Raw genomic sequence first — 14,065 nt, 5'->3', positions numbered from 1 at the left:
TAGTCAATTAATTATCATGTTTAAAATAGTTTTATGATCACTTCATTGCAATATTTCTTATAGTAATTTCAATTTGTTGCAAATGTTGACAACTAGGTACATATTGCTACGAGAAATTATTTTAGACGTTAGTGAAGTTTATTGGAATTTAATAAAAATGATTTCATAGTTTAGTACAATTATCAGTTCTAATTTGAGAATTTTAAGGCAAAGAGGAACGTTAAACGAATACATCCTGAGAGGGCAACAATCCAGTGATTTCGGCAATTCAAAAATCGCTTATTTATATAAAAATTATTATGCTTAAGTATACAAAGATTATATAAAATATAACTTTAACACATTCTTATTCTATTTTTTTAATAAAGAATTTGATTACGTAAAATATTCAGTTAGAATATTAACTTACTTTACCAAAGAAATAGTCAGATAATAGAATAGCACACTAATTAAAATGTGAAAGTAAAACTAATTGACTATTGTCTTGTTAGCAAAGTACACACTAGAACTATTTACCTACTGTATCTAATTCAGCACCTATTATTATTCTTACTGGCTGTATGTTAGCCGCCTTTGTTTTGAATCTTCAGAGAAACTATTGCTTCATTCTTATTTCAAAGACTGATTATATACTTTTATTTAAAATTTGTATTTTTTTAAACAAACGGTCATATTGAAAGATAATAACGGTGTGTGTAATTTAGTAAGAGTTAAAAAATAATGAGTCATCACAACACTCTTCAATTTAGATCACTAATCATATTCATATATAGAATCGTGAACATTGCATAACCTGAGCAAATGTGTAATCATTTATTAATGCGTTAGCGTTAATAATTGAACGGTTCTATTACAATTTTACTCGCCCTCCCGTTTTATTTTTTAGCAAACTAAATAATACAGTTGTTCATAGTACATGTTTGTTACATAAACTCTCTATTCAATTCCTCGTTAATTTAATTCTTCCACAACCCACCAGTACCACCCACCTACAGTAGTAGTTTACCAGTGGGAAGCTCCTTTGCACAGGAAGCCGGCTAGATTATGGATACCACAGCGGCGCCTATTTCTGCCGTGAAGGAGTAATGTATAAGCATTACTGTGTTTCGATCTGAAGGGCGCCGTAGCTAGTGAAATTACTGGGCAAAATAGGCTTAACATCTTGTCCTAAGGTGACGAGCGCAATTGTAGTGCCGGTCAGAATTTTTGGGTTTTTTTAGAATCCTGAGAGGCACTGCATTGGGCATGGCGTATCAATTACCATCAGCTGAACGTCCTGATCGTCTCGTCCCTCATTTTCATAAAAAAAGTTGAAAATTTCATACTTACTTGCGTAATCTCCTACTTCTACTTGTAACAATTTGAACTCTCAGGTGTATCTTCCTACTCCTATTTGTAACAATTTTAACTCTCAGGCGTATCTTTATACTCCTACTTATGACAATTATAACTCTCAGGCTTAGCTTCCTTCTCCTACTTGTAACAATTTTAACTCTCAGGCGTAATCGCCTACTTGTAATAATTTGTACTAAAGTTTAAATTAATAATAGTAAATGAATATGACCTATTGTAAATAATATCAGATTTAAATAATATCTCGATGATCTCTTCGATGATTGCTTCGGCGTGTTGTATTATGTAGTGCGGAAGCGTTTCCTTCGTGAAGCAATATTGAAGATATTATGATATAATGTAAGAATAGGGAAATTATAGTTATGTGATAGGTCAGTTATAACAGTAGGTCTTGATGTGGTTGGTTAATACAAATGTTACACACATGTGTTGCGAGTGTACGAAGTAATTTACAACCGGGGTTCGTCAGCTATTGAGTTAAGTTCGAAATAATAGTTTAAAATGATATTAGACAGATATTTTTGTAATATTTTACAATATTCAGCATATGTTTCTCATTAAGAAAAAAACTATGTTTTTGTATGGTTATTTAATATAATTTTGGGATACAATTCTATAAACCAATGCTTAAAACTTTTGTATTGTGTGCCTGTTTGTATGTTCTGACTTGTCTGGTTCAGATCTAAAATGACTTGTCCGATTTTGACGGGATTACACTTAAAGATTATGTAATAATAATTTATGCTTATTTTGAAGAAAAGGGTTTCATGGTAACAATTTATTTCTTGATCTGAACGAAATGAAAAAATGAGAACATGAAAGCTTCTTAGGTTAATTCACGGTACTTTTATTAAAGGCTGGTTTGTTGCAGTAGTGAAGTATAATAGGCTATTATACTTACCACTGCTCGATACTGCAGGTATCTGTTTTTTAAGATAAAACTAATTTTTAAACGAACTTACGAAGGGAGTATAATTATTATTAGCGATTGATTGCCAATAAACATTTGGTTGCAATTACTTGTAATTTGTAATTAATTTGACTATATATAATTTTCAGATATAAATTGTAACTTTGTTTTTTTCTGTATTTTGCGTTACTTTCCAGGAAATTGCATGAAGAATTGAAAAAAAATGGTTGACAGCACTCAGTCAGCCCCAATATTCATCAGGGTTGCCCGGTATGAACAGGTATATTATTGTTGATTATTTACAGTCATATCGCTAATACATTGCATACGCTCATTTAAAATTTGTTCTATCAAAATATCAGATACCTGCAGAATTGAGCAGTGCGATCTTGTACTATAATATATTCCCTGATGTACCAACCTACCTTGAAAGATGAATTGAGATCAAATAGCTGTGCAGCCTAGAATGTTAAGTGATAGCAATGTGGCACACACTACTTGAACTCTATATGGGGATTGCTCTTCAATGTTATAAGACCGATTTCTAATGTTAATTGTGATTTAAGATTTCTTTCACATTGGAGTATTTTTTTATAAATTATTTCTAACTAGATGTTCAAAAACTACCAATTTAAAGATCCACCATAACGTACCATAGAAGCCTAATTAAGCGTACATTTACTTACTTACGTACGTTTTTATTTACGTAAATTTAGAAAATACGTGTTCTACTTATAACTTTCTTGGCCTGCGTTCGTGCAGAATAGGATGTCGCTATGCCAACTTAATGGCTGACATGCTTAACCTGCATATATTGTATTAAATATATCATTGTCTTGTAACCCACAACACAGGCTATATATGCTTATCTTGGGGCAAGATAATTTGTGTGAAAAGTATGTCAATATTATTATTATTATAATTGTTAATTTTTTAATATCAATCAATCGAGGATATTAAAATAAATCGAACAGTTAGTTAAAATTGTTATTTTATTTTCAAAACTTCCGAACTTAGCTTGTTTAGTTTCTATCTATCTAAAACTGAAATTAAATATCAACAGTGACACTTCTAGATTAGTAAGTAGTTCTAATTCTTACGTAATATGATAAATGTAATGTGGTCATAAACATGCCCTTGACTTTCACATGATCTCATCGTAAATGCGTAGAAATGGTCACTCATCCTTTCTCTCATAGTTCACATCTTTTCAAGAGAGTTCATTGAACTAACCTGAATGTTGAATATATTTAAGATTTTACGATAGAGAGATATTGAAGGATAACAAAAAATAACGAAAATGGAAAAACTCAGATGTGGAAAACCTCAGAATTTAAATAAAAAATATATAAGTTTTTTTTTTTTTCAATTCTATCCATTTGTATCAATAATGAAGGGCTGAAACGTTTCCAAAACTTTATACTCCATCGATTTCAGAACACATGAAAAAATTATAATATTATATAAAAAATTAAACGATAATATTTTAGATTTTTTTATATATATTATATCTCTGCAATTTTTACTGAATGCACATTCAAGTGAAAGACATCAACGCGCTTGCCGCCCGCGTAGCTCTTACTCTATAATAACTTATTTCTAAGTTACTCTCTCTGCGAGGCGATACATTACATAATTACGCTTATTTTTTTTTTTAAAACTTCATTGATTGAATTTATTGAATGAATTATATGCAGGGTATGATAATAGAAGAAATAGGTATATCTCTTTAGAAAGCGTTTATAAGCGTTGGTAGATGAAACATGAATCGAAATATTTTTTATTTTAACGATCCTATTAAGGCGCGTACTGTTACTTAAACGTGGACGATTTTTACTGAACCGATTTTAATCGAATTTTGAGCGTTGTGTGTTTGATTCAACTTGAGAGATAGGATGTTTTTATTCTGATTTGGGACCCCAAACACTTTTTGTTTTCAAATTTATTTTTGTATGAATAAATTTATGAATATATTTTTGACGCACAGTTTGACAGTTCTGCTGTGACATTATTACAGACCAAAAACAGGAAACAACCATATTATAATTATTGTAAATTTAAACGTCTACATATTTTGTAATTAAAAAAAAACCTTTTAATATTGATATGAATAGTTGTATATACATATTATGTTTATGCATTTGTTTAGGTGAAGCGTTAGGTCACCAACTATTAATAATATAAAGTGAGTATCTGTTAGTCATAATAATCATCTTCTTTAATAAACCTGGTTTACACGAATGAATCGAAAGTGATACAGGTGTTCTTCAATTTGTTACAGTTGTATTGTTGTAAATGTTAGTTACGGGTTGTTAGTTGTTGATTGTAAAAGTTGATCGAATAAGATTATAACATTGAAACACTTTTACACAAACTATATTACCCAAAGGCATTAATTAGCCTATAATGTGGATGAAAGACAACATTATAACTTATAATAAATAGATACTTAAATAAACAAAAAACCATATAAGCATCCATGACTCGGAAGCAAACATCCATATTCATTCATATAAATGTTTGCAGTCTTTAAGGGATGCCAAAGGTTTTTTAACATTTCTGTTTCAGGAACATAATATATGATCAAAAATTACCTTTGTATTGTAATATAATATAGATTTAGTTAGCTTACAATGAAATTGAGTAGGTAGTCTCTTCATTCAAAAGTTAATCAATAATCTTTGCACACGGAACATTCATGAGTAGTCGGAACAGCGAGTACATAAAATATTAGCATTCATAGACCATGAATTATTTGTCATGCTTGTCTTGACTGATGCTGTAAAAAGAGTATTATTAGAAAAAAAAACGTATGCGGACTTATGTCTCGGGACACCCGACAGGAGTTATAACTTAAACTAATTAATATTTAAATTGTTTAACTTGAGAAAAGCTAAGGTTATTACTTAAATTTTATGTATATTAACATGATAATGTAAAGAACGGTTATTTATAAATAACCTCTTTTATTGATTTTAAATATTTTATTCTTTGTTACAATTCTGAATATGTACATTAGGATGTGTTTAATAAAGATAATAAGTATTTAATCCTATAAAAGTAACAAATTGTTAGAGTGAGAGAGGAGGAGCCTGCCTACTGCTGCCGTATGCGCAAGAGAAAGGGAAGCCAGACAGACTGGCGCCGTAACGCGTTACGTTACGAACTACCGTTTAACCAACCAAAAGAAGTTATTTCATTAAAAAATATATTCATTTGATGAACAAAATGATGTTCGAAGACAGTATGGAGTAGGTATAGTATAAAATAATGAAAGTTGGCATATAAAGGATATGCGTAAGATTGGTTAGGTGTTAATGTCTAAAGCTAAACTCATAAAAAAAGCATATCATAAGTGTAGAATATTTAATAATAAATAATAATGAGTTTTATTTATTTCGAATTAGTTTTTATATTTATTTTTGTATAAAGAAGATTTTAAACTTCAATTAAAACAGTTAATTCAAAAGTAAACAAAGTTAGTATTGTTAATACTTAATAGATTGATATGGATCCCTTTCGGGTTAAAGCCTCCTCCATATTTATCCATCGTTCTCTCTCCTATCCTGTTTTCATCCGTTCCTTTCCCGCTATCTCTTTTATGTCATTGACCCTTCGTCTCTTGGGTCTTCCGACTTGTATTTTTCCGATGGGTCCCATTGTGTTACCTTCAGTGTCCATCTTTTATCTTTTACTCTGCAGATATATCCATCCTACTGCCACTTTTGCAATGAAGGATATTTAAGAGCATATTTTTTTGCTTATTTAGTAAAATATTTAAATAATATGAATACAATATTTAGTGTTAAATGCGCTAAGTTTTGTTGGTCCTACAGTTAGGGGTTAATTAACGCATCCTACACCAAAAAATCCTGTCCCGCTCTGTCTAGACTGAACAACCGGGTTAGTCAACCTAGTTTGTCAACCTCAAATCCGGATGCCAGCCAACCAATTCGACACGTGTTTTGCCACTACACGAGGCATCCTCAGGAGTTTTTGTTATCAGAGTACTGTGAGGATTATAACTAAATTCATAAAATTTAAATATTTATCGATTTCCGCTAAATTACTCCCTTTTTCAATAAACTTTTTAGCAAATAATATACCAGATTATTTCATAGAGTTAAATTTCAATACTCAAATAATAATTTGAGTTTTTGGTATTAATTCCATACGTGACTCTTAATACAATAAATTACTTATTGCAGGCATATTATATAGTATATGAGTGACTGGTTAACATATCAGAAATGTATATGATGATCACGTTCCACATATTTGAGAAGTAAACTTTAATATATTTAAAGTAAGAATAAGTATTTTTACATAACTACTTTATTTAGCATTATCGTATTTTTTTTTATGGAATAGGAGGACAAACGAGCGTACGGGTCACCTGGTGTTAAGTGATCACCGCCGCCCACAATCTCTTGCAACACCAGTGGAATTACAAGAGCGTTGCCGGCCGTATTATTGTGTATTTTATGAAATGCAATTTATTATTTTTACCTTTATATATTTACACTATTAGGGAATTAGTAGATTATCTATAAAATTAATAACGTTTTTTTGCTCTAGTTTTGTTAATAAAGTCTTACTGAATGATTTAGGGTCACGCAAGGTAAGGAAACTAGTTTAATTATAACGATAGTACAATACCAGATATACAGCTCGAGAGCTTTCACTTGCAGTCGGAATTCTACAGTCAGTTTCATTATCTTTATTACATTCTCAAATACTTAATTTGTTCAACTTCCTTGTTATTTTTGTTTATGAGCAGAGTGAAAGACGAGTGATGATGATCTCTATCTAATATAAAAATAGATGTTTACGTTATGGTAACTGATACGCCCTGTCTATGTTAATAGTGGCTGGGTGAAGAACCAGGAAGGCTTCTTCAAGTTTTTTTATTTCTTTTATTTTTTTTTAAATTAAAGTTTTTATATATTTCTTATATATAATGCTCGCATCTTGCCTTTATTTTATTTACAGTAAGTGTGGATTGATGCATGCTCTATATTGAACTGTTATTATACTACTGTTATTATATAGAAGTTCTACTGGCAAGGCAAATAATACATTAAATTTAGTTAATAAAACATATTATTCTTGCAAGAAAGAACTAATAACATGGCTTATTAAACACGATTATGATGAAACAGAAAATCTTTTAGCCCCAATGTTACTATAATACAAAAAAATAGAGATATATATATATAAGTTCATATAATATTTATCATCTTTACTTACACTGAACACACAGACAAACTGAAAAGAGAATGACACTCTCTTGGAAGCATTAATAATCATGCACAAATGTATACACACACAAATATATTTTATATTTAGTCTCAATAATATAGACAGTAAAGAGCAATGATATAATTAGTTAAGAGTGGGGGCGCCAGGAGACTCATAGCACAGGTTCTATCTAGTTTGAGCTCCTGTCTCCCAACTGTAGTTTTAACATTTTAAGAATAAGTATTGCTGTAGTACTGTAACTATACTACATATCGGGAGAAATATATGTATTTGATTTGATTTGTGTTTGATTTATGTATATACTCAATAACTCGTGTGTTTTTACTTATTAATTAAAAATTTAGTAATTGACTTTTGGCTATTTTTGTTGCATCACTTTGCATATATTGCAATTGAAAAGATTTGTAAATTTAATTGAAAATAAGAACTTGTACGAGTAATACCTAATCTCTTTTGGAAAGAGCAACTTTAGAGTTTCTTCCTCGTTCTTCTCTAAGGAAATGTGCCTTCCGAATGAGCTGTATGAAAAAAAATTATAAATTTAAAGTTTAATATGATGTCCCTACGAAATGAAATCTTTGATTTGATTTGCTTTAATGTAATGGACAGTAACTGCTGTCCTAACTGGTCACGGTCTTCATAATAAACATCTATTACATAATATAAAAATAATTGACTATCTGACCTGCATGGTGGTCTGGCAGAAGAAACCATTGAAAAAATTGATTCATGACCTACTTTGCTGATAATTATTTAAAATCATATTAACATTTAGGTTTATATATTCACGAAAAAAACTGTATGACATTTGGTGGAGTGTATAATAAAATGATAACAGTTACTTAGGAAAAGTTCAAAGCAAAGTTCAAGCGAATTTCGACTAAGGAAAAGTTCAAGCGAATTTCGACCTACTTGTTTATTATGACTGAAGGAAAATAATAACTAATTAAGGTGGGTCACGATAATTTTTTTTCGATATTGATTTTTTGTATTGTCCAGGTGTATCCGCTTACCGGCCTCAACATCGTGGCACCCCAAATACACTACTGGAAGACTTTTGAAAGGAGAGGTTTCTGGAAGAGTTTGGGGTGGCAGGAATAATAAATATATTCGCACACACGCAAAATAAGCGCACAGTCGCCGAGTTGCGGAAATTAGCCCGTAAATACCATACAATGTAATAAATACCGTTTAGGATTCGTGCTTGACTCTAAAATTCTGATTGGCATCAAGCTGAAACGTAATATTGCCTTCCGTCAGAAAATGGCGCCACGCCCATCTGCTCAGTTTCCCCTGCAAAGATTTCACATGGTAGTTAGTTTAACACACTACCATATTTGTAATATATACAAATATGTTAAATTTGTTTTAACGGAAGACCCTGACATAAATTTTCTTTTGGGTTTTCTAAGTAAACCAGCATAACTCTGTTATCTGAAGGCTTTAAATACGATTACTTATGTAAATGAACTACGAAATAATTTGTTTATTCATTTAGGTGTATATTTATTCCTATTTATATTTTTTTTTATGGAATAAGAGGGCAAACGAGCGTACGGGTCACCTGTTGTTAAGTGCTCACCGCCGCCCACATTCTCTTGCAACACCAGAGGAATCACAGGAGCGTTGGCGGCCTTTAAGGAAGATGTACGTGCTATTTTTGAAGGTACCCATGTCGTATCGTCCCGGAAACACCGCACAAGGCAGCTCATTCCACAGCTTTGTAGTACGAGGAAGAAAGCTCCTTGAAAACCGCACTGTGGAGGACCGCCACACATCCAGATGGTGAGGATGATATCCTAACTTGTGGCGTGTCGTGCGAAGGTGGAATTTGGTGGAACGAATATTAACAGATAAAGATATTTCAGTATATATTGAATCAGTATAGCTCGAATTGTCGGGGACCCAGTGCTCTGTGAACGGCTGGATCACTTGGCGTTGCGTAGAGACGTCGCTTCGTGCGGTGTTTCCGGGACGATACGACATGGGTACCTTCAAAAAAAGCGCGTACACCTTCCTTAAAGGCCGGCAACGCTCCTGTGATTCCTCTGGTGTTGCAAGAGAGTATGGGCGGCGGTGATCACTTAACAACAGGTGACCCGTACGCTCGTTTGTCCTCCTATTCCATAAAAAAAAAAAATATAACATGTTTCGTATTATGTAATTGGTGCACTGATAAGTACCTGTCTGCAAAAGTATTAGACTACATCTATCAAACTAGCTCAAATATCTTACGTTAAATAAGTGTTTAGATTTTAAGCTTATATTAGTTATAAAAGGCATTTATTTACTCAAAATTGATTCCTTTAGAATTATTTTTGATGTCATTTCTAATAACTACTAGATACTACTACCGCTTCGGAAACAAATGGCGCTCTGAGAGAGAAGAAGCGATATCTTATAGCCCCTAGGTTTAATTCTTTAGAAGTAGTACAAATTTACATAACTTCAGCAAGCAACTTAGTTGTACTTCTCATTAATTTAGATTTGTTACTCATTTTCGCTCTTGAAATTTTAAAATCTTGTTTTTTGTACTTTTTTAATTATAGGTACATACCTATCTGTAATAAATTATCCTTGTAACACAGCTATCCTCAAAGAAAAAGTAATGCAAGTAAGTATTGGCTTCCATTTCTAATGTACTGTGTTTAATTATATAATATAAATAATAAACAACCTCGTTCATTATTACTAATTGTATCAAGCTTCTGCAGCGAGGAATTCTACATTGTGTGAAAAGAGAAACGTGAAATGTGTAACTACCAAACAAAAACAACACACATGTCAAAATGCGAAAATCCAGGCATCATGTTGACGTCTGGCATTCTACTGGCGCCTTTTGAAATAAACAAAGAAAGAAAAAAATATATTTGTGACGTTAAAGTACAGTACAACTAAATACAAAAGACTTTAAAAATTAATCGTACACAAATTTATTTAATATTATGTTTTGCAAGAAACTTTTTTACGCGCAGAGCCACTCTACGTAACTTAATACCAGGTGCAGTTTTCCCGAACCGATACGACTTAGGGACTTTCAAGCTCCCAGAATACTCCCAACTTAAAGGCCGCCATCGCGTCTCTTGATCCTTGGTGTTACGGATGTCCATTGGTGCTTGTCTCAACACTTCCCAAAACGTGAGCCTACTGCACCCCCTTACATAAAAGTTAATAAAAAAAGAAAAGAAAATAATAAATATAACCTTACTCCACATTAATATACAAACATTAATCGAAGTTCTAACGACAAGTAATGTATTTATTCCGCTCCCAATAGAGTTAAATTCCTGGGAAGCACAGGGGTATAAAAAGAATAAGGAAGTCCCAGGAGGTGTCATAGGAGCCAACTTAGGGTATTTACCAGTGTAAAATGGCTTCCGGCTTCTTTGCACAGGATGCCGGCTGGATTATGGGTACCAAAACGGTAGCTTTTATGCCGTGAAGCAGTAATATGTAAGCATAATTATGTTTTAGTCTGAAAGACGTCCTAGCTAGTAAAATTACCGGGCAAATGAGACTAAACATCTTATGTCTCAAGGTAACGAGCGCAGTTGTAGTGCCGCTCAGAACTTTTGGATTTTTCGAGGCTGGGCGTATCAATTTTTCTAACCTTTTTGATGACCTTAAAACTTAAAGCAGCTTTGTACCGTGGCTTTGGAGAAATAAACAACTTGAAAATAGTTAATATTTGATTGAAACAAAACAAATATTAGTTTTAAACCTGATTTCAATTGCCATTCGGCGTTCACGAATAGTTTGTGGCGAAGGTTATGAGTATATTTGAAGGTAAATCGATTATGAAAAACAAAAAGAGTATGTCGGACAGAAATCTTTGTTCTTTCATTCTTGAACATATGTAATACGATGGTGCCGTCATAAATCCTTATGTTATTCAGTAAATAATTACTCGTATTATGAATTAGATACCTGAGTAACGTCGTAAGTTGTCTTCAGTTATTATATTATTCTTAGAGTGTAATAATATGATAATGAATGTGTTAATGTATAAGCTATCAAACGACAAGCTGAGACTGACTTAATTATTGGTGATCACCTGCACCTAAAATATCATCAATAATGTGTGACGATATGAAGTGTAATCTGTGACGTAAGCAATAATTTAAGAAATCAATAAAAACAGACAGCCTTTTTTACATTGATATTTAGCAATTAATTTAAATTACGATATATATATAAGAACTATATAGAAACAATATCAAGTTTGTCTCCAGTTTATGGTTTTGAAATTGAAGTTAAAATGCTATGAATAGGGTTCACTAGAAACTATTAGAAGACGCCTAGCCCTTGACAAGAAGCACAGTGAAACCAGACATATTCCGTAATCCAACTAATATCATAAAAGCGTTGCTGGCTGGCCTCTCAGGTAAGTGTTCGTGATTTTTTTGAAGATACCGTTGTTGTATAGTTCTGGGAAATACAGCGCAATGAAGTTTATTACACAGTTTGATTGTACAGATAAATTCCCTAACTTTCTGCGACGTACAACCGTACTGTGGAGAAAAGCGACATATCCGGATAGATAGTGACAATGATATTCAATAAAGTCAACAGTTGAGGGTAGTGTGTAAAATTAATTCAAAGATTTACGTCATAAATAAAATCAACAAATACAAGTAAAAGTGTTCACATAACTCGATTATAGAAAAATTTTCTACATTCAACGTTTTCACGATCCCTTAAAAATATTTAAAAAATCATCATTTCGATTAAACACTTACTAGATAAATGATTATATATGAAAAAAAAGGCAAAAAAGTAAATAGATGTATAGGTTAATTTGTAATATGATAGTATAAACTGATTCCTACTGATGAATTCCAACATCGCCCAACATGCGACAAACTAAAATATCATCAATATTGTTCCAGTATGACCAAACTGGACTGGACTATAGTAAGATCAGCATATAGCCAGTGAAAGTCCCACTAAAATTGATGCAACCGTTATGGAGATTAGTCTAAACTCTGAATTATAGACCTCTAACTGTCAGGATAGTACTTATTAATTTAGTTACAATATATGGTCTAAATAAAGAGTCATACAAAAACATCTGGTGTAAATGTGTAAATATGCATTTACTAAAAAGTTTTTTCACGCTTTAAACAAACACTTGAATTATATATTTCAAGTTATTTCTTATCAGTCTGAACATCGGCTAGAACAGAATATATGTTATGATGTAAATTTCTATTAAAATATTTTAAAAGCTTAATTCATTTGTCGCGATCTTTTTAAGGTCTAATGTAAACAGTTTAGTTGGAGACTCAATTTATATTAATCTTGTTAAAATATTAATATTGTGTGCTCAGGAATGGGTCACCAAGCGAAAGTGATTTCTCTCGAGATACAACTGGTTCATTTCACGATCGATATAGGTATACAGTTTCTTGGGCACGATTCAAATGAAAGTTAATAGAAATTTCACAGAGTGCAATAGCACTAGCGTATAATTCTGTAATATTATGCTACCTGATACTTCATTTCCTCAACTCATGGTAAATATCTTAAAATATTTCAATACATACAGTTGATAACTTTCTCCTAGGATATCATTTAGGTTTGACACATCAATGAATTGGTTTTTTTTAAATGAAATATCTTTACAGCCTAATCACATGATCGGATTTGATACGGCCTAACCATTGGATTCAGTCTAGTAGCGGACTATATTCGATGGTACGTCGCATTGTCTGTCGCACAACATTATTATAATTACCGTCCGGATCATACCGAGTACGCCAGACGAGTTGGTGCGAGGCGCCCAGCGGACCCTCCGATAGTCCGGCCGTACCGAATCTGACCATGTGTTTGCTATTAGGTCCGTTGGGCATTTGTTGAGATGGAATAAAACCACTGAATTCACGACACACTCAGTGGGATTGTTTTATTTTTTTTAATTTAAGCACTGGCATTCATTTCGGCCAACATATCATACTAAATCCAACGTCCACGTGTCTACTTTTATGTACGACTTATCAGTTGTTGCAGCATTTTTAAATAAGTTTGAATATAAATAAAGGTGTATGCTTTAAGATCTCCTGACCTTAGTTTAACGACGATACTTACCTAAAAAACCTCCCCTAATCTCTGTGGTAAGTCAGTACCCACAAAATATAAAGCCTAGCTCACCGAGAGAAGCTTTCTTTTCATAAATCTCTGTATTAAGAAGGAGTTACAACTAGAGGAATTACAACATTACATGTCACATCGACTTGGAAACACATCGGTACCAAGTTCGATGCAAAATGTAGCCTGTAGAGAGAAAGGGAACTCTTGATATTCCGGTAAACAGAATCTAGGTTATTAGAATGGAGATTACAAAATTTATACAATTTTTACGCATAGTTCGACGGATAGATGGCAGTAAAGACCTCAAATGGCGACCGCGTACCGGAAGACGCAGTATTGGTAGGCCCCACACAAGATAGACTGACGATCTGGTCAAGATTGTTGGAACACTTTGGATGAGGGCAGCGCACGACCGATAATCGTGGAGATCTTTGGAGAGGCCTTTGTCCA

General features: G+C 32.6%; 1 protein-coding gene across 5 annotated transcripts in view; it reads right to left on the bottom strand.

Annotated features, from left to right (window-relative positions):
- Positions 1-14,065, bottom strand: part of LOC126968465 (pancreatic triacylglycerol lipase-like) — a 59,819-nt gene that overhangs the window by 27,320 nt on the left and 18,434 nt on the right. For 4 of the 5 annotated variants that reach the window (XM_050813524.1, XM_050813518.1, XM_050813519.1 and 1 more), the window contains one exon: positions 8,714-8,818. The exons of the other annotated variant lie outside the window; for it this stretch is intronic. In XM_050813524.1, coding sequence (XP_050669481.1) covers positions 8,714-8,754 — 41 coding nt within the window. In that variant the 5' untranslated portion in view covers positions 8,755-8,818. Of the gene's footprint in view, positions 1-8,713; positions 8,819-14,065 lie in introns of those variants that run through there. 5 annotated transcript variants of the gene reach the window in all.

Source organism: Leptidea sinapis, chromosome 15 (assembly GCF_905404315.1).
Source record: "Leptidea sinapis chromosome 15, ilLepSina1.1, whole genome shotgun sequence".
NCBI lineage: Eukaryota > Metazoa > Arthropoda > Insecta > Lepidoptera > Pieridae > Leptidea > Leptidea sinapis.
The sequence above is the reverse complement of the archived record's forward strand: the minus strand, read 5'-3'. Positions and strand labels throughout refer to the sequence as shown.